The following is a 25,631-nucleotide window of genomic DNA, read 5'->3' on the forward strand; positions in this document are numbered from 1 at the left end:
TTCTTCCTTCCCAGAGAGGTTTTTTTTTTTTTTTTCCTGTCTTGTATGAGGGGAGAAGAAAAGGAAGTATATTTTCCTTGGCTTTCCAGGGTTATATGTGAAGGTCTAAAAGTATTTTAAGGGAAAAAAATTAAGGGAAAGCATTATTATCTCCTCTTAGAGAGATGAGCAGATAATCCTATGACAAATTAATGTGGGGAAATTAAACAAAAACCACACACACATGGGGTCCAGCAATTTTATTATTGCTGTGTCCTGAATACTAGGCACTGTACAGAATATTGCATACATCATCACATTTAATACACTTTTCATAAGATGTTCACTGACATATATGCATTTATTACGTTTAGTGAATCTGGAGACTCAGAGATAGCAGTTTGCCCTAAGACAAAAGAGCTATTATTTGGCAGGAGGAAATACAAGGTAGATGTGCCTCATTCTGTAACCTGGACTGTCCATCTCTGCCTCAGCACTAAGGCCCAGAGGTACCCACACCAAGTGGCCATCACACATTGTGACTTCTGGTTTCCATCTACTGTCTACCTTCCAGCAGTGACTCCAGAAGAGCAGTACAGACTAAGACACTTTCTGCATCATGGAAGCCAGAGTCCCTTCCTCTTCAGCCTCTTCTCCCTGAGACATGGGAAGCATCCAAATTTACGTGTGTCTGAAATACAAAAGTTCTTCAAGAAGATGGACCCCTACTCATCCCTACCCCCCGATATATTTAGTGGGGTCAGTGAGCTAGTCCCCAGATGGGAAAACTGAGAAGAGAGACATGCAGAGTTCAGATTCACATAAAAACATCTATATTTCCTAAAGAAGCTTATAGTTTTAAATGTGTGATCCTAACCCTTGTGTTCCTATATAAAGCATAAACTTAAGAAAAGAACAAGCGCCTATACTTCCCTATTACTATTACATGTATGCTTGTATGTTTTATAACTTAAAGATGTCATAAGCTACAGAATTTATTCTGTCAGGCAGGAGTAGAGGAAAAGAATTATTAAACTATAAAATAATTTAGAGGGTAGCTGGAGAGATGGCCTAAGAGTTAAGAGCGCTGGCTACTCTTACAGAAGACAACTGCCTGTAATTCCAGCTCCAGGCGATCATGTAAACATCTCTGGACACCTACATATAAGTGGCATGCGCACATGCAATTAAAAATAAAAACAATATCTTACTCTCTTACCCTCTTCTCTCTCTGTCCTTTCTCTGCCCATTCCTCTTCCCCCACGTGTTCATGGCTGGTCTCTCACTCTCCTCTTTCTCTCTCTCTCTCCCTCCCTCCCTCCCTCCCTCCCTCCCTCCCTCCCTCCCTCCCTCCCTCCCTCTCTCTGTCTCTACTTCCTCCTCAACAACGCTCTCCATGCCCTAAATAAGCTCTACTCCATACTAAAAGATAAGTGAATAAATAAATAAAACCGAAATCTTTTAAAAATAGAAAGGAAAAAGTACAGACCTCCATTTGAACAATAAATGGATACTACATACTTGGTCAATATAATTGACATATCCCTTTGAAGCATCTATCCTCTGTAGCTAGTGAAAAGATGAAACAATACATAGATGAGAGTATGATGGCCACTTGGTGTGGGTACCACTGGACTTTAGAGGTGAAGCAGAGATCGACAACACCGGTTACAGAATGGGGAACATTTACCGAACACTTATTTTGTGTCATGCATTGTCTCGGCCGGCCTCTAGATTGTTAGAGTGGGTACTGACTTCCTCTTTTTCCATAGGCTCCCAGCATACAGGTCTAATCTGCTCCCTACAGCTTGCCGGCTCACAAAAGCTGAAGTGTAGGCCTAGTGACCCAACAGAGCGTTCTGGCTAGGAATCCCGACAGCATTCGCTACCCCATTGCTTCTGTTGCTTCCCATTTAAATCCTGATAAGGGACTAATAGACTTTTTGTTTTTACATTAGTAGATGTGGAAAAATCTTGGGGTCTCATAAAATGAGTCCGTGTATCCACCCAAGTACCACTGCATCTCACCATTTCAGACCATTCTGTGGAATACAGGCTTTCTACGTGCTGGTTGGTAGGAGGACTTTGAACAAGGCGTTGCCTTGGTTTAGGATTTATTTAAATTCTTTGCTGTTCTTAGGCATTTTTACCTAACCTACCCACCCATAGACTATCTTGCACTTTTTATATTTTAAAGGCATTACAAGATACAAAGTTTATCCCCTCAGGCAGGAGTAGACTTCTAGTCCATGGAAAGGGAAGAATTATTCAGCTATAAGAGAATTATTAAACTATAATTTAGCAGGTAGCTGGGGAGATGGCTCAGCAGTTAAGAGCGCTGATGTTGGTCAAGTACCGACATGATGTCTTTAGGGCTCTTGTTTATATTTCTGTTTTAAGTAGACCTAGGAAGAGCAGAAACTCCTGAGTTGAAAATAAATACGGATGGGAATTTCAGGGAAAAATGCACTCTTTGAATTTTAGGAAGTGATTTTAATTTTCTTACGACCTACCTAGTTCTCTAAGCAAGAAGGAGGAATTTTAGTGTCATGGAAAACAGAATGCAGAAGGTTCTGTCTCGTGTGGGGATGGGTTCTTTCCTTTCCTACATATTTTATTTGCAACCTTATCATCCATCAGCATTTATAATTGAAATAGGTGGAGCTATTATTTGCCATGCTTTTATCCTTTGCCCCTTTGTCAGCCTGAGAGCCTATCTAATTGTTAGAACTGAGTCAGGATTCCGTGCTGTCTCTTTCACTGGACACAGGAGTATTGCATCGGAGTAAATGGCACTGGTAGTTTGGAGTGCAGCACTTCCCTTTGGAGACAGACTTTAACCTTTGGCCTGTTCTGCCGTACATCTCTCCCGTTCTCCAGTTCTTCTTCTCTCCCCGAAAGGAAAGAAAACCACCCTAACAGAAGTAGGAAGTGTTAGCTACAGAGAGATGAGTTTGTGTTTTCCCAGACTTCAATTAGGAAGGGAGAAAAGTTGTACATGTTACTAAATGGTTCCATTTTATGTTATATAGAGATTCTTCATGGGCGGGGAGCAGCAAGGGAGGCATATCTACCCTTTTAAATAGGATGTAGATAAACATATCTTTAAATACAACTCACATGTAACTGAGAACAGACGTCCAGTGACTATATTTACACACAGTGAGAAGTTGCTCTCTCTTAATTTCCTAGTTATGCCTATCATTTTTATGGAGTAGTTACTATCCTGATGAGAGCGGAAAACCAGAGGTCCTTGTTGGTATGTGTCAGAACTTACTATGTTCTTATATGGTCTTTACATTGTCCATAAGTGGGGTTCTACTCCTGAGTTGCAACCCCATATTAAGAAGGAATGCCAAATCCTTCATGTGCTCCTTGGGGTCATGTGACAGTGACATGTGTGCTCGTATCAGTCAAAAGCCATGATAGTCTATAGAGCCTGAAGCTGTATTATCAGAAATATTCTTATATTTAAGTAACATATCAATTGTAGCATTAATAATGTGATTTTTTTTGAGACAAGTTCTCTCTGTGTGGCTCTATCCTGCCTAGAACTTGCTATGTAGAAGAGACTGGCCTGGAACTCACAAAGATCCACCAGCCTCTGCCTCCCAAGTGCTAGGAGTAAAGGTGTCGTGAGCCACCACACGTAGCTTAGATCAGTCAGTTTCTGGCAGAATTATCTTCAAGCAGAAAGCCACATTGTGAGCTATTGCATATACTTGAAAGAGTAATATTGCCAAATAGACACACACACAGGCCATTTCTATAAGATCCGTAGCTCATTCCTCAGCAGTGACTGTGGATATAAAGAGATAGTTCTTTCCTGAGGTGGGGTTGGGTTTGTAGGATGCCTGCTTGCTGCTGGATCTCTACATTTTATCTCCTGATAAAAGAGAAAATTCCACCCTAGATACCCATAGTTTCATTTAACATAGATGAGACTTGGCCCCAAAGCAAGCAGCTTCTAGGGTGAGGAGAAAGGGGAGAAAGAGATGGTGGCTCCGGTCCTCTTGCCAGAGCCACGTCCCACATTCATACCTGATAATGGTACCTCCTCCCTGAGCCCCTCAGAGCCTGCTGGCTGCAGGGTTGGGTCTATCCTGAGATACAGCCTCTATCGGTTCTCACTCTGCCAAAGTCTTTTCAGAATGCAAGCACACAGTGAACTGGGGGTGGGGCATCATACAGTGGGCCCGCCCTGATCTGCATGGTGTGTCCACCCTTCTGAAGCCGAGGCCGCACAGATGCTTACACAGAGAGATGTCCCCTCCCCTTACAAAGGTTTTGTGAGGGAAGTGAGAAACTTTTTTTCTGTTAAAAGGACACATGGTAGTTAAGGGTACCCTGCAAAGCTCTAGAATCAGGGATGGTAAGAATGTTGCTAGATCTGTGATCACCTGGACCAGTGGTTCCCAACTTTCCTAACTCTGCAACCCTTTAATATAGTTCCTCAAGTTGTGATAACAGCCAACCATAAGATTATTTTGTTGCTACTTCATAACTAATTTTGCTACTGTTATGAATCATAATGTAAACATCTGATGTGAGACCCCAGCAAAGGTGGTTTCAACTCCTAAGGGGTGGAGGTCCATTGCTCTAGAGCACGTGGGCCCATAGCAATCATCTGGTCATGGGAGTTTCAAGCCCAGGGTCAAGAGTCAAGTGGATTTGCCAAAAGGAGTGGAGTGGTGGCCACCATAGCAAGCTGAAGACTGTTTACTTATTAGTTCAGTGTCACCAAGAGTTTATAAGCTAGCAGAAAATTTTTTTTTAAGTTGAAAAATCATCTGATTTGTAAATGCTGATGATTTTTAAAAATTAGTAGCATATATGAAGAAATATGTTATCTAACAGGAGAGTAAGAGTGATACCCTAGAACTGAAGTCTTGTTTGTTTGTTTGTTTTTATTCTTGCTGTTGGGAAGATTGAATCTAGGGCCTTTTGGTATGCTAAGCATTTGCCTGATCAACGATCTAGGACCCATCTCCATTCTATGCCTTGTAGCTTTGCTCTTTCCATGGAATCCCCAGGGAGTGTGTCTCCTTGAAAGCCTGGACTTCTCGGCTGTTGAGTGAGGCTTTGGTGCACACTTGGAGATGCCCAGGGCTGTTGTGGAAAGAAACAGGACCACAGCACTGCTGGGACTCTGTGCTAACAGCCCCACAGCACTGCTGCAGGCTCTGCGCTAACAGCTCCTTATGTTCTGCCTCAGACCTCTGCAACCTCTCCATTTGTACCCAGAAAGCCAGCGGGGTCAACATACTAACTGAACAGTTGTCACTGGATCTCCAATTTTAAAACTTTAAAGTGCCACCGTGTCCCAGGTTCATGGGGGTGGGGTGGGGGTGGGGTGCAGGAGGAGGTGGGGTGCGTTTTAAACATTCTGAGTGCAGGAAATCAACATTCTGTTCTACTGCTGAGCAAACAGTGTCCCCGGCGCGCCTCTTGTGGAGTCTGCCTGCCTCCGGGTCTACCTGGGAAACTCCTAGGAGCTTCACTTGAAAGTCCATGACTTGTTTTGATGCTCCAATTAGCTCCAGAATGTCACTCATCCTAATAGTGGGCTGAGCGTGGCATCAAAGGTGACTTTCTGCCTAAGACCCTTCTTAAGTGTGTATCATTAAGCACAGAAAATAAATGATTTGTTTTTCTTTTCTCTCAGGAAGCTGACAGCTGGGAAATTATAGAAGGGCTGAAAATAGGCCAAACCAATGTCCAGAAACCAGACAGGCACGAGGGATTTATGCTGAAGAAAAGAAAATGGCCTTTAAAGGGCTGGCACAAGGTAACATCGCAATCAGATTGAGGCTAAGAGCATCAGCATAAAGGTCTGACTTGCTATTAGGTGGGAAACAAAGATCACTGGAGTTTATGAGTGTGAGATTTTGTATCTAGGACAAAAACGAAAACAAACAAAAACCCAGAATGGGGAGGAGAGAGGAGACAGAAGAGAGAGGGGGAAGAGAGAGGGAGATGAGAGAAGAGGAAAAGCCAAAACAAATTCTGTGGCTCTGAGGAGAAAGCTGTCTTCCATTCTCAGTAGAACCCTTTTTGTTAGGCCCCGTGGTGACTCTCACATCACTGCAGGAGCAACTTTGCGCATTCACCAGTTCTGCTGACAGACGTCATCTCAGAATAGAAGGGTTTGCTAACCAAAGGCTTGGGGAATGGCTGCCCACTGGCTCAAAGCAGTCAGGCTATGGATTACAACTTCCTTAAAGAAATGGACAGACAGGAAATGCTATGCCAACCTGTCTCCAGAGGATGAAGCCAGTCTAAGGGGCTTCCACGAATACATTGTTCCCTTGTACCCCTCAGCCCATACAAGTACCCCAATACCAAGGACTGCCCCTCATTCACCATTCTTTGGACTTGGGTTTTGTCCAGCAAGTGATTCCTCCTGGGCCCACCTCTTCCTTCCACCACTTTTCTTTATTATATCATCAGTAGCCTTATTTAGGTCTTTCCTGTGACATCCTGGAAGTTATTCCTCTCTAAACTTATTTAATAGAAACTTAAAATGGGGGGAAGCAGGCCAAAACCTCATTTTCAAAAATGAATAGCTAGGTTCTATTTGATACTCTTATTTCAGCAAAATGGCCGTGGACCAACATCCTTCTGGACCCTGCGTATTTAGCATAAACAGTAAGATGTCAATCCCCAGTGCCTTTTCTCCTCTCCCTAACACCACTGCATATTGACTAAGCATCAGCCCATATGAATGCCTAAGTTATGGGTGATTTGCTTTTTAATGTAGATTTTTTTTTTGATTCTGGCAGGTACCTGTTGTTTTCAAAAGGATTACAGCGTCCCTTTGTGGGTTCTAGGCAGAATGGCTTTGGGACCTGATATCCTGCTGTCTCAGCAGCTATGTGTTCATGCATCCCATGCAAATGATCCAGCCGAGTAGATTCCAGCAACAGAAGGACTTTCTGCAGAGCTAGAAGTAGGGTCCATGGTGTGGCTGGCTCCTGAGAGCTGTTTGGCATTTTTTGAGTGGCCCACAGAAAGAAAGCCAACATTAAAGAAGTCTTCAGTCTTTGTGGTTAAAAATAGCAAGTCTACTAAGACTGGATGATGTGACCCCAACGCAGATAATTGCCTATCCACCCTCCTTTTTAGTTTCTTATTTTGTTTCATATTCTATTTATTCTTGGAGATTTTCATACCTGTATACAGTGTCTTCTGATCATATTCACCATTTCTTTCCCAGTTTCTCCCAGAGTGCCCCAGTACACCCTCTTATCAACTTCATGCACCCTTTTGTTTTAACATATGTGTATTTCACTGGCCTCATTTAGTATTGCCATGTGCATTCATTGGGGCCATTCACCAGAGCATGAACAACTTGCCAGTAGTCACATGACCAAGGACAAAGCTTGAGAATCTTCCTTCCCTGGTAGCCACCAACTACCACTCGGGGTGGGGCCCCTTATTCTTAATGTAGCTTGGAAACAATATTTAATCTCATTTCCTAATAATAGAATGCAAGCATATTGCCAAGGAGAGTCACTTAAGCCTTGTGGGTAATTTATTAGTAATGGATCCAGTGTGATGGCATCTGTAATGGCTATGAGAAGTTTTAGAAAGTATCCATGGGTATCCAATGGAAATTCAGAGGTTTAGCTCTGGGGTGAACACTTCCCTGTAGAATAGTATAGAAGTGTTTACAGAATTGCCGTGATTTCTCCAGGGTTTTTTTCCCCTCACTTTCATAACGTCCTAATGCAGTTTGGTGATGAAGTGTAAGTTGCAGGTCTCCACCTTATGAAGACAAACCACAGAGAAAAGATTTCATCCCTGGCACGTATAAAAGTGTCCTACTAGAACTCTGACCCACTTACCTCACTTCCTGTGACTGACTGTGGCTAGATGCCCTGAATCGGTGTATCAGAACCATCAGACATGTAAACCACCGATGCCAAGGGACTTGCAACCCGCACTTGTGAATGCTTTGTGTAATTCAGAGAACAAACAGTCACTGGAGTGTTTGGTTCTTGCAGCGCTTTTTTGTCCTGGATAATGGAATGCTGAAGTATTCCAAGGCGCCACTTGATGTAAGTAGCTCGCAGGACATGTTTCACAGATTGATGTAGAATTCTGCTTGAAGTGAGTAAACACTGTAGCCGTGTAAACCCTGTGCCATGGCTACCGGCTTTCTGCATGTCTGTGCCTGTAATGTTTAACAAGCTACCGACCGCATGTTCTAGAGAAGGTATGCTCTATGCTTATACTCAGGGTAGCATAAAATCTCAAAGTAGTGCATGAATATTTAACTGTTTTAAAGCAGAACTTCAACCTAAAAGTGACACGTTAATTAAAAAAAAAAAATCACCGTTTCTCTCCTAGAGAGAAAATCCTGAACATTTTTTTCCTTTCACCTTGAAATAAATTCTGTGATCCTTGCATTTTGAGATTTAAAGCCCTCCTGTTCTTGTCAAGAAACTGTCTTTTGTCCTTAATTTGTGTTTCATTCAGTTTTTTATCTTGAAAAGCCCGACTCATTAAAACTATTCCAAACTGCTTTTGCTTAATATCTAAGTAGTAGTTTGCTTGCAAATCTCAATGTTTCTTCCCTCTTACCCTGTGATGCAAGGAGATAACCAAGGGCTTAGACTCCGTTTTGTCCGCCCCTCTGCCTTGGCTGGGCCATGTTCTTGCTCAGCCGAGGACAGCCAGGAGAAGGGGATGGCTGGTCCCTGACCTCGGGTCTCAGCTGCCCAGTTCTGCCCCAGCGGCCATCTTGCAGCTGACTCATGGGTGTTCTGGGTCACGGTTCAAAAGTTGACTTCAGTTATCTTGGGGAATCCTTGGCATTAGCTTATGGAGGAGATAGGAGCTAAGCAATCTGGGATTAGGGAGATCTGACATTATTAGTTGTGCCCAAAATAAGAGTAAGATGAGCAGTGTCGCATGCTGAGATTGATGTGAAGTCATGGGAGATCCAACTGTCCTTAGTGCTTAACTGTGTTGTCTTAATTAAAAAGAATGTAGTCACCCACTTTGCATAGGTGAGTTGCAATTTACCTTAAGCTCATCTTAGCTCAGAGCAGAAACACACACCCCCACCCCACCCCCGCACCCGTACACACTTCCAGCATGTTCACCGATCTGTTGATTTCAGATCCAAAAAGGAAAAGTGCACGGGAGCATAGATGTCGGACTGTCTGTCATGTCGATTAAAAAGAAAGCTCGGAGGATAGACCTTGACACGGAAGAGCACATCTATCATTTGAAGGTGAAATTGCTTTCAGCATCTGGTGTTAGCGGGGGATGTGATTTTCCCACACCAGTGGCAGCAAAGAGACTGTTTTCACAGCTGTCTTTCGTTTTTCCCTGTTCCAGGTGAAATCCCAGGACTGGTTTGACGCTTGGGTCTCCAAACTGCGCCATCACAGGTTGTACCGTCAGAATGAAATTGTGAGGTCGCCGAGAGATGCCAGTTTCCACATATTTCCTGCAACTTCGACAGCTGAGTCCTCCCCGGCTGCTAATGTCTCTGTTGTGGATGGAAAGGTATGACTTTGCTTGCGCTGGGAAAAAGTCAGCCTGGAAATTACTTAGAACATTATCCATGCACGTCCCTCTGTCTACTTTGGAAACATCAGAAAGGGAAGTTTCCTTTTGTGATCTTACACCCAGAAAACAAGTGATATTGTCACTAGTGTCAAACACAAAGATGAGGCAGATGTGTGAATCACCAAAAGAGTTTCTTTGTGATAAATGGATGGCATCATTTTTGTGTGGCTTTCTAGGGGTATTGGGAGCAAACATTTGTTTAATCGACACCTCTGGGAATTGTTGGGTAGTAATAAAGTGACGCCAAAGTTCTGAAAATGAAACTTATTTTCTTGTTTTGAGCTATAGTGTATACATGACCCAGAGCTATAATGAGTCGCTTCCCTCTGGAGTGAATATCATTCAGCTGGAGAGGGAACAGCGGTATCAATGGTGTTCCAGTGAGCAAGTACATTAGGTATATGACAGTCATTCACCTCTAATCTGTCACATAGCCAACTTCAGACACTGTGTTTGCATGTATACAAGTGACATAGCCACCTCAGGATCTGACACATAGCTGCTTCCAAAATCAGTACCTCCTTTCATTAAACCAAGGACCAGACAAGAGGCACTGCGGGTCCTTAGGATGTAATAAGATTCATAGTCCGCATTGCAGAGAAGCTGCAGGTTTTTCTTGTCTGAAAGTCAAAGTTAGGAGAACAGGCAGAGAAGCAGCTGTTTCTGTGTGTGATTCAGTAGTTGGGTTGCATTGCAGAGGGCTGTTGCAGCTTTATCCTTGGTACCCCAAACTGATGTTGGAGACAACTGATTGGGCTGGCAGTGGAGAGATTCTGCCTCCTCTGTACTTCCTTGGGAGTCTACACAATACCAGGATTACATAGTTTCCTCTCGACATAGCATTGGAAAACTTGACAGAGGAAGAGCAGGCCTAGCCGATCAAACTTACTGGAATGTTACCATACTGAGTTTTTGTTATTTTTTGGAAAGTAGTGTATAAGGTAAACCCCATTAATTATATTTCATTATGAGACTTCATTGTGGCCTCATTTCTGCTAAAGACTCTTTAATTACCTTTCTCCCAGGAATTGGGTTGCCCTAAATACCAACCAGTTCTGAGATGAAAGAGAATGAGCCAGGAGGCCAGAGAGATTGGGGATTTGAGAACTTAGAGGTCCCCAAGGTAGTCGCCATATTTCTCTGGGCCTCCTGAGTTTTTGTCAGAGGCCGGAATGAATCCCAGTGTTAGTCCAAATTAAATGAGACCGTCTTTCAAATAGATCTTTGAAAAGAAATCATAAATTTTTAATTCTTTAGTTTTTCCAGCTTCTGCCTGTATCTTTGGCACAAAGCATTGATAAAAGATGCATTGTTTCTGTCCCTCGCCTGACTTATTAAATAACTTGGGTGATATCTGAGATTGGTGGACTGAAACCAAATCCTTCCCAACTGTTTTCTCTGGAATAAGAAAACTCTCCAGCTCTAGTTTCCACCAAAGGTCCATTTCTCCAGTTGCAAGTGGCATAGCTAAGAGCTCAGACTTGCTGGGTAATTTCCATTACATTTATCAAAATACAGGAGAGAGCCTTTTGTCCTTCTCCTTACCTCCCACGTATCAGATTATGAGACTCCTGAATGTTAATTGGTTTGTGGTCCTATGTGGGTAATAAATAAGACTGGGTTTGCTAACTGTGCATTATTTATTTCCTAATAATTTAGAAGAGACATCATCAGTTGTAATTGAGTATTAGAGTCAAATGTGAAGCTTTAAAGCCATCTTGGGCCCCTGGGGAAGGACGTTTCTGTTTATTTTGCTGTTTACTGTACACATCAGCATCTGCATATTTTGCTCTACTTTATTTCACATAAAAATCCTCTTCATAGGATAATCTGTCAGATGTAGCTAAGTTGACAAGAAGGCCTTTTATAGACTTTAGAGTTTTCTGAAGCATTGTAAGGCTGTTTGGGGTGGGTAATGAACTTTGGAATCACACGAGGGTAACACGATTTTGAGCTGATCATTGGGGTACAGAGAGCTCCTGCAGAGGAGAGGTCCTTAGCCATGAGCTGAGGAGACCTTAGTGAGGATAGTGGATCAAGAACAATTTAGGAGTAATTTCAGGACTGGGTTCCTGGGCTCCTGGGTACTCGTGAGTCTGGGCTGCTCTTGTTGTTAACAACACTTCTTCATTGGATGAAGGAGGTAGCATTAATGGAGTGTGGTGACTGAACATGAATTCAGCCTCCGCTTGTGTAAGTTGTATGCTTCATCTCTGCTTGTAGATGCAGCCCAACAGCTTTCCATGGCAGTCGCCATTACCATGCAGTAACAGCCTCCCTGCGACCTGCACAACTGGGCAGAGTAAAGTGGCAGCCTGGCTGCAGGACTCAGAAGAAATGGACAGGTGTGCAGAAGGTTAGTTCCGGCCCCTGTGGGGTCTCAGGATGAGCCCTGCACCCAGAGGTGATGGTGCAAGGAAAACACTACAGCTTCCAGTCTCACCTCCCAAGGGACCGGGCCTTTCTTCTTAGTTATACACTTCTAGATCCTTGTCTGCTCTGTAACCCACGCTTCTCAGCTGCCAGTTCTCCCACCTCCTCACAAGTGGCTCTGAGCTTCTCCCCTGCCTTGGCTTCTACATCTTCAACCTTTTCATCTCTTTACAAATTCCATCTCACTACCTTCACCTGTCCATTTGGGGCCTGATGAACCTTCCAGTCTTGTACCTGCACTCTGCACTGCCCTACTCTCTGGTGCCCTCCATGCTTCCTTCTGCTGTTGTGTTGATATCCTGTTGCTATGTTCTCGATAGCACAGAAGTAAACAGAAGGATCCAGGGTGGCATGTCCGGAGTTCCGTGTGACTGGGGTTTCGCTTTGGATAGGCCTTTCAGGACTAGTCCATCCTTCTTTGGGCTGCTTAATCTACTACTTTCTCCTCCCCCACCAAAGCCCTTTGGTCCACTCTTTATCCATTGGCCATTTCCATTCTGAAACAGTTTTCATTTGACCCACAAACCTGACAAAAAGCAAGGGCAAATAGAGAGTATTTAATAAGTCTCACCTGATTTTTTAGATGCTCTTGAGATACTGTAAGCATTAATTTTGCTCTTTTATGATACTATTATAAAAACAGATGTTATGTAACCTTTTAATGCTTTCACTTAGACAAAATAAATTAATGATCTGTGTTAATCCTCCTATACCCTCACCATTGGGTTAACTCCAAATTTGCATTTTCCAGACACCAAGCTCCCAAACTTAATCCACATGGGAAACTATGATTTAAAGGGGATTTTCATATTCATAATCATGTCCATTTGACATCCAACTAGAGTGTTTGCCTAGGCTGTATTCACCACATACAGCTTCCAGTTGTGGAAGGAGACGGATGACTTTCAGACAGCACTGTAGCTTCCTGCCATATTTGGAGACCACCCAGGCTCTCCTGTCTGAAGGCCAGCTACAGAGGTGCTTCCTCCCTTAGTCCAGCCTCTATTGCTAGAAAAGAGGAGCCAGGATTCAAATTCAGACACTCTCACAATAGAGCACAGATCTGAATATAGTGCCCTGCCAGTTCTCCTGGGTTCCCCCTTGAGGCTATATGAGCACCCAGACTTTATGTTCGCCAGTGCTTATCAGGCCTAGCTTGACTCCCTATTCACACAGTCTTGTCCTATCCTTACCAGCCTTTCATGCATGATCCATTCCTGTCCTCTTGTTTCTGGTGGTCACATAGTCTCCTAACTGCATGACCCACTCTCCTGCACAGTTAGTTCATCCTTCTCAGAGGCTCATGGATAATGACCACCTGTGAGCCGGTTTGCAGGCCCATGCCAGTACACGGAGCATATTCTGTTGTTTTCAGCCATGAGGCATAGGTACTGGTTAACTGTCTGTACTTTGTGGGTAGAGAGAATGAAATCCATAAAGGTTTAGACATTTGGCCAAAATTCTAGAGTTGCCCTGGTGGAGGGGATGGGATTGCAGCCAGCTCACAACTGACTAGTCCCCAGAGCTTTGTTCACTACAGAATGCCCCAAGACTGGTAATTCTTAAGATAACTCTGTAATCACCCCCCAGTGGCTCTTCCCTGGCTCCAAGGTGTTTCCCCAAAGTGCTTATCCCAGCATTTAGCAGCCAATGTGTTCAGCAGTCTGGCCATATCTAGCCTTTCAACCTTGCACACTTCTGAAGACTCAAGCAACTGTTGTTCTATGCATTTACATATGCCCATCTCTGTGCCTTTGGACAGACTCTGCCCAACCTGAAGTTCCCTCTGTGTCCTTCTCCACCTTTCTGTCTGGCTAAAACATTTCTGTCAATTGTCTAGACCCTGTGGGGGTGTGGTGGGGTCACTCTTGTAAATCTGTTCTCAAACCATGAAGCAAGGAACACTCTCTTTTCTCCTAATCTCTTGCTGCACTTAAAAAAAAAAAAACCACTATACTGATTATTTTCATAGAGCATGGCTACTACTGAGATGGGGTTCAGTTGTTTTAAAGGAATATTTCATATTTATTTCATTGGTTGAATTTCAAAAGATGTAATGTTTTATGGAACCCCCTTATATGTCTGATTGACAGTTCCACCAGTTGTCTGTTTCAGACTTGCATGAAACCAGGCCTTAGATATATGGATCAATTGCTTGGCTCTTAGGGCATATTTTTTTTCCATAGAGATTAAATTTAAATTACTAAGACTCTACAGTAGATTTTACAGGAGTCATGCCTTGACACACAGTTAGTGGGCTGGAGGACAGATGTGTTCCACTGGATTTTCCTCTTCTGTTTCTCTGAACTTGACTTTGCCTCCACCCAAATTCCAGGCGGCTCCCTAGTAAATCGTTTTAGAGGAGCTAGGCTCCTAGGAATAAAACCACAAGCCTACCAAACTCCCCAGAGTGCCCATGAGATGAAATCCGTGAGGGCGGAACCATGATCACACACAATGGGAAGTGTTAATGGTATCTACTCTCTGAGTCATAGTTGGTAAGAAACCATCTCATTGCCAGCAGCGCCCATGATTCAGGCCCAGAGCGAGGTATGCTCTGTTACCTGTCCGTATCACCATCATGTAAATGTGGGTATCCTGTCTCATATACCACATTGTGGACTAGGTCCCCTTTATTATTGTCACCTGCATTTCTACCCAGTTCGAACATTTTTGTCTTCGTTAGATCTTGCACACTGCCAGTCAAACCTTGTGGAACTTAGCAAGCTCCTGCAAAACTTGGAGATCCTTCAGAGAACTCAGTCGGCGCCTAACTTCACTGACATGCAGGTAAAGAAATGTAACTGCTGCTGGTAACACTGTATGAGATTCTAATTTACAACCTTCACTGTCCTATGAAGATGCAAGGAGACACTCAAAAGGGAAGTTACTATTCACAGGCTCACGTTACAATATTTACAATAATATATAGTTTATATTCTGGAGTTACTTATTTAATGTTTATTTGTGTTTTACCTACTGTATATGTGTGCACCATGTGTGTGCAGTAGCTGTGCAGTCCCGAAGAAGGCATTGGATTCTTCTAGGCGTAACAATAGGTAACCACTTATTGTTGTTGTGAGCTGCTTTGTGGGTGCTGGGAATCAAACCTGTGTCCTCTGTAAGAAAAACAGCCGAGCCATGTCTCTAGCCCCCATGGAATTATTTGTAATACTTTTGAAGTTTGGTTTCAAATGTTTTACATTGAAATATACACAAGACTCTCACAAACATATTTGTGTCAACTCCCAGTTCTCTTTGGTATTACAATGATGGCTTTGAAGTTTAAGTTCTAGAACTTTCAGAAGTATGACTGTCTTTTAATGTCTGGAAAAAAAAGTGCTCACGGCCTCTAATCTTGTTCTCATTCTTGCACACTAGAAATATAACTTTCACAACTGTGTTGTAGATGTCTTGGCTATTAGTATAATGTCTTCCTCCCTTGGCCCGTTTTCTTTGGGGTTCTAACGATTCCTTACTAACTTTCTGGGCTCTTTGTATGTGTTATCGTCTGTGTGAACTTAATAATCTTTTGTTGCTTTTAACTATTTGTGTAATGTAGGCTAACTGTGTAGATATTTCAAAGAAAGACAAGCGGGTCACAAGACGCTGGAGGACAAAAAGTGTCAGCAAAGATACAAAAATACAGCTCCAGGTACAGCTTTTGCTTTGCCATTCGTCCTTGCATGTCCACTGAAAGCGTTGCTCTCTGTGCCCACCCTGTATCGGCCCCTGGGTGTGAGGTCGCAGGTCGCTTAACTGCTTGGAAGACTTCTTCTGAAGAGTTGTGCGATCTAAAACTTGGGTTAATTGTGGTTAATTGGGCTTAAGTACAAAGACCTTGTAAATTAAGAATGATCCAATCTGGTCACACAGTAGGATTTCCTTTCTCAGCTCTAGCCTTTGAAACATTAAAATGCAGACAGAAAGCCATTTTAAAATCAAAATTGGAAAGCCAGTGAACAGTAATATATGCACATTTATAGCGTCTCGGGGTTAGAAGGCTCTTTTATGGATGAACTTTGTCCACAGTTTTATCAAGGCCTTGTAGGTTAAAGATCAACACACCCAGGTGTTACTGTGATCGCTGTGACTCTCTGACCTCATAATTTATACATTTCTGTTAAACTTTCTGGACTTTACTTGCTCCTACTCAAGTTACAGAATTAATTTAGTGATCACTGAGTTCTGTCTCAACTCTGAAATTCTATAATTACAAAGGTAAATAGTATGTGGCCTACAACAGTCACTCTAAAATTGGAACCAAAATCTCCATAGCTCGTGATAAATTTACTTAAAATAAAAATTTTAATTACAATAGTTGTATATTTTCAAATATGATCCTCTCAGGTTATTACATTTCGGTGACACCGAATGCTTAAAACCCACGTCATAAATTGTATTACTCCTAAATCTTGACAAGAACCTCTAGCATTCTTATCTTAGCTGTGTAAGATGATTGCTTACCTGCCAATTAAAATTAGTCAACTTCATTTTTTTTAAATTATAATATTGATGCATTTAGATCTTAACACAAAGTAACTGTTTCTCGCTGTTCTTCCTTTTCCTCTGAATGATTAACAAAAGTAATTCGTCTCCGATTCAAACTGCTTTAATGACATTCTTTGTATTCTCACCCTGAATGTGTCAATAACGAACTGCTAGTGGGCTTCCTAATCTGGTGTAATTCATGGTAATTTTTCATAAGCACTAAACACAGTGTTTCTATTTAGAATATCTGCATTCTGTGAATGTAATTACATGTGTTCCTTTGAGCAATGTACTTTTGTGTGTTTCTCATTGTGTTCATAAAATTAGTGCTATGGGGGAAATATGCCAAATGATTCTACAAGAAACTCACAAGATGGTCGTTTGTTTTGAGCTTACAATTTGTCTTATTTTCAGGCTTTGTATTCATGTTCTCATGACTAAGAGAGTAGAATCATTTTTGCAACCAGAAGAAACTTTTCTTTAAATAAAAGAGCTGGGGAATGTTAGCACCCTAAGAACATACCCTCTTATGATAGATACTGTTTCAATCGGGTTATTTAATGCATGCCTCTGAACAGATTCCTTCCATAGCCATTGTGAGTGGACTGACTGGCTCTTAGCAAGTCGGAACACAATACCCTTGGCTGTCTGTGGAGCCAGGACTCTTACCACAAGCCCACATGGTCCATCTTTCCCCTTTAGGAAACACAGTGCAACTCTGCTTAATAAATGTGCAGAGAAATCACAAGAATTGTTTTGAGTCATCAGAAGTCATTGGTGCCAGAGCAGGCAGATCTTTGATTGGCTTCTTTGCATTTCTCATTGTTGTCTTGCTTTGTTGGACCAAGGAGTGACACAAGCGACCTCGTGATTCTTACTTAGATGAGGAATCAGAGATTACCTCATCCCTGCAGTCACTTTACATTTTCAAGAGGAGCAGATGCAGTTTTCCGTAGAAATGTAGACTTTGGATAATCCATTAATCACTCCCAGAGAGCATCTACTTCCACTTGCACTTAAAGTGTATGTTGTTGGCTGGAGTGCTGCAGAAATTGCTCATTCCCCTTGAACATTTTCTGTTTGCTGAAGGCAGCAGGTCTTCCAGGAGTTGTCAGGGGTCTCTCTGACTAGAACAGGGCTGGACCTCCTTCAACATGCATACCTAGTGGGGATGAGTAAGCTCATCTAGCAATGTCTCTAAGCAGCAGAGATGTCCATACTCAGCAGTCTCTTGCCTACAGAAAGGCAGAACATTAATTTTTACCAGAGTAGACTATAGACTTCTCACCCTAGCTGTCTTTCCTTCCCATGTTCAAAGCTGTTTGGTTATGAGAATTCCATCTTAATGATACCACGTATTTGTTTGGAGTTCCTTGTCACCCCACTTTCCAGGGTGACCACTATCAAAGCCAACTTGAGAGATTCTAGCATCGTGAGAACTCATTTTCTGTTGTTTATCATCTAGGTCATTAGCCAGTTCTGAAGGAAGCCAGGCTGCATGGCAGTGGTAGTTGGCTGGTGATCACTATTGATGTTGATATTGTGTCGCTGAGCTTTGCACGTTCACTTGCACGTTCAGTAGTAGTTGTCATCTTGAAAGAATTGGGAAATAATTTTTTTAAGTGACTCCAGGAAGTAGAAAAGAAGCTAGAACATGAAACATGTGCTCTACTGGATATTCGATGACTTGTTCTTGCATAGGGTAGATGGCTCACCTTACTTGACCATGAAGGTTAAATTTGACTCGTTTGGTCATAGTCATACAAGATGCCACTGGATTGCTTTCAGAAATCTCTTGTTTAACTCGTGGAGTCAGCTTATGTCTTGAAGATCCTGTGAGGATTATCTTTAAAGAAAATAGGCATCCAGGTCTCCCAAAGTTTGCATTGTCTGGTTCTAATAAAGATCTCAATAAAACTATATAGTCAAAAGTGCTGTAGAAGAGAAATACTGTGCCCCTGTGTCCCTGTGTCCAAAATACTGGAGGGATCGTATAGAGTAGAAAGAAGTACATAGTAGCTGATAAAGTTATCCATCATTCACATGAAGCTGCCCTAGTTCCACATCCCACATTTACACTGACATGAAGACAGGTTCTTCCTTCATATATTACATGTAGAGATTTTGTGTAGAAAATAAATAAATTATGTGTAGTGACATACATAAATATGCAAAAGATTTGTGAAGTAAGTTATAAAAGTAATTTAGAAAATTTAAAAGAGCATCGGGGATGTGAGAATTCAAAATATTTGTCATCCCACACAGATGAGAGTAGTTGTGATGGATTTTGTGTGTGTGTGTGTGTGTGTGTGTGTGTGTGTGTGTGTGTGTGAATTTTTTAGTTAATATAAGAAATCTCACTTTGGCTAACTGGAAATGGAAGTGTTGTCCTCCATCTTGAAGGCCCAGGGTCTATAACATTGAGGTGGCTTTGAAGCATGAGAAGGAAATGCAGTTCCCTCTGGGTTTCTTTGGGTTTGTGTGTAGGTAGGTACACGTCACCAAATGAAACCTGTGCTCTCTCTCAGATGTTCAGAACTGGTGCTGTGAGCCATTGATCCCACTCTCTGAGGCACTTGAAGGCTCTGCAGCTCCCCCACAACCCCAGTCTAGTAGGACTAGCCTCTACCTTGGGAAATTCTTTTTTTTTTTTGTTTTTTTGGTTTTTTGAGACAGGGTTTCTCTGTGTAGCCCTGGCTGTCCTGGCACTCACTTTGTAGACCAGGCTGGCCTCGAACTCAGAAATCCGCCTGCCTCTGCCTCCCGAGTGCTGGGATTAAAGGCGTGCGCCACCACGCCCGGCTGGGAAATTCTTGTCTAACACTACATCCCTGCCAGCAGGCTTTTTAGTAGAGAGTTGAGTTGGGGGTTAAAGAACCCTGTTTCTCTTCCTCTTATTTTTTCCTCTGGATATGATTTTTTTTTACCTTGACTTTTTTTTTTTATAATCACTTTCCCCAAAGCTTGCCTGTTGTCTTCTCTGCCATTTACTAGGTACCTTCTGACCTAATACAACGTGGCATCACAGTTTTAAAAAGTGGTGCGCACATTCCTTTTACTTTAGAATGGCAGCCTCCTCGCTATTTCATTAATTCATAGAAGAGCTCCCCATCTGCTCTTGGGGTAGGGATTATATTCAGGAAGTGAACTCACAGTGTTTGGGCGGTCTGCACTGAGAGGAAAGAGCATTTCCTTGTGGCATGAGTGTCCCTTTGACTTGTTTCAATGCTAAGATTTTTTTTTTTTAAGAAAAGTCAATTACAGTTAAAACTCTTCTGTCTGATTATCTTTCATTCCCCCATGAATCCTCTTGCCTTCATCCCTACCCCATGTTTTTACCCCCTTTTCTTCTCCCATTCACTGTCAGGAAGGGCCACCTGCGAAGGGCCAGTTCAACACAACTCGGCGCCGGCAGAGGCTAGCGGCAGCAGTGGCTACAACAGTGAGTGCATTTCCATCTCAAACGAGAAACTGTGCCCAAGGGTGACTCTGTTGTGATGGTGCCACCAGCATGCAGTGGGTCACCTGTGGCCTACCCCATTGACGTCACTTTCAAATGCCCTCTGGCTCTCCTTGCATGGCAGGAATTGGACGTGGGTGCTGGGTTTTGCAAAAGAGCTAGTTCATAATCCTCGTCTTCTACCGTTATTGGAAGAATGGATTGAAACTCAAGTCTAACTGAGTTTGAGAAACTGAGCATGGGACCCCAAGATGGGAGAATTTTCTTAAATGGTGGTATTTCATTTATTTGTTTTTCCAACTGATGCCTGAACCTTTGCTAACTAATTTTTGTTTTTCTGAGAAATGTCATCTTACTACGGAAACAAGTTATTCATGTTTGTGTGTAGCAGTATGACCGCTTGAGGAGACAGCGATTTGAGGAGTAGAAAAGGTGGATTTTGATGTCATCTCTATAAAGCTACCTAAAGTACATGTAGCAAGGGAGATCACGTTATAGGAAGAATATAGGCCTGAAGACTGGAAAATATAGTGTGGAAATGAAAAAACCATGAAGTTAGATAGTGTCTAATCTATATGGAGAGGGGTATTTTTACTCCCAAGAGGCGAAAGAATAGATAGGACATAGGTAAGGTGAAGACCCGTGACTGCCCCTATACAATATGAAGGAGAACACCTGGTCACCAGATAAAAGTCAACCCTAATAATAATTCATCCCAAGGTCTTGTTTATTTTTAAACATATAGATTCTCGAATTCATAGTAATCATGGATACTAGTTTTTTGTCTAGTACATGATTTTTTCTGAGTTAATAACAATTCTATCCTTGCTAAAATTAGGATATACTTCAAGGTTAGAATGTCTAAAGATAATGAAAAAAGGGTTGATTGTGCTGTAGAAAGTTCCTGGCGTGAGAGCTGTTGGTTTTTCATTTCATAGTCAGCCCTGGCATGCTATGTGGGTGCTTAGCTAGACTATGGGATGGAATTACTTTTGATTATTGAGTCAACCAGTGACTTGGAATTAATTAGGGGACTGACTCCAGCATTCATAGTTTTACAAATATTTGAACCAAGTCATTACTGAAATTGCTTATGGTGCAGTGGATATATTCGAATGCAGATGAATGGAGTCTCTGCCTCTGGGTGGGTAAGAGATTCTGACAGTGGACACCTAACCAGCTGAAAGAATGAACTGAACAAATCCGGGTGATCTTTAGAGAAGGAACAAGATCAGAGTCTGGAAAGATCAGTTAGCTTGTGAAAATGCTAATGCTTCCTCTAATAATAAACTCCCAGAATACCACACGAAGAAGCGATGGTGGTTTTTTTTTTCTGGGGTTCAGTTTTTAAGCTTTGCATACAATGAAAATAATAAAGTTGGGATTAGTACCTATTTGCATAGAGTAAGTTTATATTTTCTTCAGTTGGAAGCAGAGGAAAAGGCTTGTTAGAACAAGAAGCATTAATGTCCACATCCCAACATCACTCTGACCATGGGAATTATGAAATTAACTTAGATGATTCTAGTGAAAAGGGGGACTGTCAACACTTAAAATAATTACAGGAATAGCTGGCGCTGGGTGGCTGCTGCCCTTTGGGAGCTGTACTCTGATTCTATGTCTATGAGACATCGAGTAGGATCAACCTCTGAACCCTAACCTCCAACCCCAGCCCCAGTGGCCTGACTTGGCCTCCTCCCCAGTGTCCCTCCTCCTCCCAACACAGAAGTTACCCCACATTTGAACCTGCCTAGTCAGGTTCAAATCCTGCTAGGATCCTAGTCAGTTTTATTGTCTTCCACTCAGGCATCTGGGGTGAATGAGTTTGGTATCAAAGAAAACTCTACCTGGGAAGATGTTTCCAAAATGTGTTCTTGTTGGGCCTTAACACTGGCTCTCAGAATGGCCAACTTTCTTCACCAGGCAAAGCTCACAGTACTTCAGTCTGGGAAACACAGAAACACTGGCCCCAAGTGGAAGAACACCCAGGTTCCCAAAACCAACAGTATCCCAAACATATCCTTAAATGCAAACTGCAGAATACTAACAGGATTTTTCACCCTGACTCTTAGGACCTCTTAAGCTTAATATTACTGGACACAGCAGCATGCCTTCTTCTTAGTGACCATTGCTTCATTTGGAGGCCAGCAGTTCTCCTCAAAAAAAAAATAGCCTTCTCTTTTGCCTTGGAGGTGAATTTTAAGGGTGGCCCCTAACATTTCCACTCCACACTCCAGCCGCTGGTATCAGAAGGTTTCTGAGCCAGGCTTCCTCCCTGCTTCTAGGAAGCCTCGAGGGTCTATCCTGAGCAGAGGAGCAAGGCTCACACTCAGCACTGAAGAGTCACAGCTCTGAGTGTGAGGAGCGCTGGCAAGAAGATGGTTACCACTTAAAGTGCTTTCTATCCAAATGCCGTCCGGTGTCAATGAATGAAAACTGAGTGAGTCCCCCCAGGCTGAAGAAATAGTCAGTGAGATGAATACATCCTGATTTATATTCTCTATTTTCCAAATTTCTCGATTAAAATGACCCATCCAACACACTTCTTCTCAGGAAAAAAAAGATAACTATTTAATTCGCTCGAATGTGTACAAAAATAGTTTTCATCTTCCCAGGAAACTGTCTGGTTGCAATTAGCTTGGAATATTGTGAGTTTGTTCCCCATGGGTCATATCCAGAGCCACTTTTAGGAGTCAGTTTAAAACTCAATTATGTTCAAATTATAAATTTGTAAATTGTGTGTTTCTTCTTAGCATATGATTTGAGCATTTAGTAGAGATGCTTTTATTGTGCACAAATACGGGGCCTTCTTGGACTCCATGGGCTCTTACATCGGGCCCCTCTATGGCACCTCCCTAGGCTAACATAAGCAGCTCAGAAGAAAAACCCATGCTGGCTGAATTCTTGAGGACTTTTGAGTGACATGAAACTTTCCCATGATCCTCAGTATACTATGTCTCCCAACACCAAACACCCGAGTTTGCTTTTCTTTAATGTCCCTTGATCTACCTTTAATCACTTTCTACACAGGTCCCATTTTTCTCTTCGTGCCCCCAAAGCTTCTCTGTCATTGCTCTAAAGATAAAGTCCCCAACATAAGGGAGCCCCAGCACTCCATTCTCTCAAAGGACTCATTCGCTACTTCTCTGCCTCAGATCTGGGACAGGAGGAAGGTTTGAGACTAATAAGGTAGACAGACATTGACACCTCCCAGCATGGAGTCACTGCAGCTCCTACTGAGGGTCAAGGATGATGACCCTGACATCTCTGAAGGCCTCAGAGAATGTGTGGTAGCATGCTCAGTGGAGGCGCTGTCAGTGCGGGAAGTTGCCCATTCTCTTCCTTCCTCAGCAATAGCTTCTTTCCCAGATAAAGTACTCACTGTCAGAGCTGAACTGCATCAGTGGGGCCATCAGTCAAGTCATTGCCCATGGGCCAACAGACAGACAGACAGACAGACAGACAGAGAACCCTTTTATCCTATCCTTTCTCATTTATTGAATTCATAAAATTTAAAATAAAAGCCTATTAAGGAAATTAAGTGTTTTACACACACACACCTCTCCCACACACCAAAGTATTGCAAGTTAGTCAGGGAGAACGAGTTAGCACTTCAACTGCAGAAAGTTCAGTTTTTGTGGAGTCTGTGTTATAGCTCCTCAGGGCAGCTGAGAGAAGATCTATGTAGTAAGATTAGGAAAGCTAGCTGGTGGACTAGCTAGAAGAATAGCATTTCCATTTCCCAACAATGATTAACCAGTAGCTCTTGTCACCCTCAGGTTGACCCCCCCCTAAAAAGAACAAGAAAGTGCTTGGCTCCCATCCAACACAAGCCTAGTCCTGATCCGGTCTGGACAGGAAAGTTCCTGCTGCCATTGGTCTACAATAATGTGACCTTTTCTACTAATGCTTTTCACTGGTGACTGGTTCATCAGCCACAGTCATCTATATATCAGAGGCGTGTGTAATCACAAAGACAAACGGCAATGACTCACATAAGTTTCTTTTGTGAATATATTAATCAGTATATTTTTAAATGACTGAGTCTCTTTAATTCATTAGTGTATGTACTAGAAATGTGCTTCTTCCAGTGGCTATAGACCAAGCGAGTCTTTAAATGTAGTTTTATGTTCATTAAGATCCTGCCTAGGTTCAAGGAGAAGTAAATATAAATTGCATTCTGACTGTTCGAGAACAGGTCCCCTACGTCAAGGTTTGAGTTGCTCTTTTCTGCCAGTTACTTCTAGGGACAAGTGAAGGTTCAGAGGTGTGTAGTTATTATTCTCTGTAAGAAGGCAAACCCAATGAGTCCTGGGAATTCTTAAACTCTCAGAAACAAGACTAACTCTTCCCAGCCCACACAGCTTATAAAATAAATGAGAACTGAGGCTCGCCATCAGAAAGGAGTGTGTTGTTATAACAATTAGGAAGGGCCCTGGCTGCGGAGGAGGAGATGGCTGAACAGGGCATGGTGACACTTGAATAATTGACACCTTCCCTTCCAGGTTCCTTTCAGCGCCACCATGTCACCCGTGCGTCTGCACTCCTCCAACCCCAACCTTTGTGCAGACATTGAGTTCCAGACCCCTCCTAGCCACCTCACCGACCCTCTGGAAAGTTCCACGGATTATACCAAGCTACAAGAAGAATTTTGTCTAATTGCACAGAAAGGTAACACTACAAGGTGTTTGACAGTGGGGAATTTGATGAAAGAGTCATTGTTTCATCTTTGCGTAGGTGAGGATGGACGGCAGAAGGATGGACTGGTTAATATGTGGGGGGGGGAGCTCTGTCAATATACTGGCTGCAACAGGTTACAGCATCTGCCCACCAGGACAACCCACAGCACAACCTTCAGTTTGACTGAGTCACTTGTCATTGGAAAGGAAAGAGGCAGAAAAGCAAAGAGGGATTTGTTTCCTAGGCAGCCCGGCAAGATACTGTCTCTAGACATCATTTTTCTCAGTGTAGTTATTTTATAATCCATATTCACTTAACCTTAGCCTGAAAAAAAAAGATGTATTCCTTTCTCAAACAAGTTTCACTCTCGTGCTCTTCAACTGGGTGAAGAATTGAGCAAGTGCTCAGCTGAGAGCAGCCATGGGTCACTCACTGGCTTTCTGCTAGAGCCTGGGCTGACAAAGTGACCTCCACCATGTTCCTTGTGTATTGGCAGCACACCGGGAAGGCTGCTCACCACCACACTGTTCTCCCGTGTCTGACAGCTTAGGGCTCTGAGACACCAGGAGTGGGCGCTGCCAGTCTCGTCCTAGAACTGGTGGAGCATCAGGCCTGTTACACTGCACTTGCCAGAGCATCAAAAGACAACTCAGTTTTGAGGGATGGGAAGTCAGTCACACTCTGTATATTAAGTTTTTAGTAAGAGTGTTTTGTGAGTTCCATTGATATAATCACCTACAACGTGAGAGGTTTAACAAGGGTGCTGGGTTGTCCTTTGTAGGGAGACTAGAATGCCCTCTTGCTATATGGTGTTTAGTTTGCAGTAAATGACTTTCATCTTTTGGTTTAAGGTAGCACCTTCCCTGGGCAGTGTCCTTTTTAAAGTACCCTGTGGTGTCTCTCAGCCCTTTGCACAACTCAGTGTATCGTATTTCACCTGAGGCTGCTGGTCCGTAAGTTTGAAAATATCCTTGAAAAGGTGTGTGAAATGGAATGTGTCCTGAGA

At 42.7% G+C, this 25,631-nt stretch overlaps 1 protein-coding gene across 15 annotated transcripts in view; it reads left to right on the plus strand.

Moving 5' to 3' along the window:
* Positions 1–25,631, plus strand: part of Osbpl6 (oxysterol binding protein-like 6) — a 194,144-nt gene that overhangs the window by 133,830 nt on the left and 34,683 nt on the right. For 8 of the 15 annotated variants that reach the window (XM_011239862.3, XM_011239869.2, NM_001290733.1 and 5 more), the window contains 9 exons: positions 5,645–5,767; positions 7,986–8,039; positions 9,107–9,220; positions 9,328–9,498; positions 11,785–11,917; positions 14,681–14,784; positions 15,557–15,649; positions 19,853–19,927; positions 24,451–24,616. In XM_011239862.3, coding sequence (XP_011238164.1) covers positions 5,645–5,767; positions 7,986–8,039; positions 9,107–9,220; positions 9,328–9,498; positions 11,785–11,917; positions 14,681–14,784; positions 15,557–15,649; positions 19,853–19,927; positions 24,451–24,616 — 1,033 coding nt within the window. Of the gene's footprint in view, positions 1–553; positions 1,198–5,644; positions 5,768–7,985; positions 8,040–9,106; positions 9,221–9,327; positions 9,499–11,784; positions 11,918–14,680; positions 14,785–15,556; positions 15,650–19,852; positions 19,928–24,450; positions 24,617–25,631 lie in introns of those variants that run through there. The other 7 variants (XM_011239864.3, XM_011239866.3, XM_011239865.3 and 4 more) reach the window with 4 other exon arrangements.

This window comes from Mus musculus, chromosome 2, assembly GCF_000001635.26.
Source record: "Mus musculus strain C57BL/6J chromosome 2, GRCm38.p6 C57BL/6J".
NCBI classification, from domain to species: domain Eukaryota; kingdom Metazoa; phylum Chordata; class Mammalia; order Rodentia; family Muridae; genus Mus; species Mus musculus.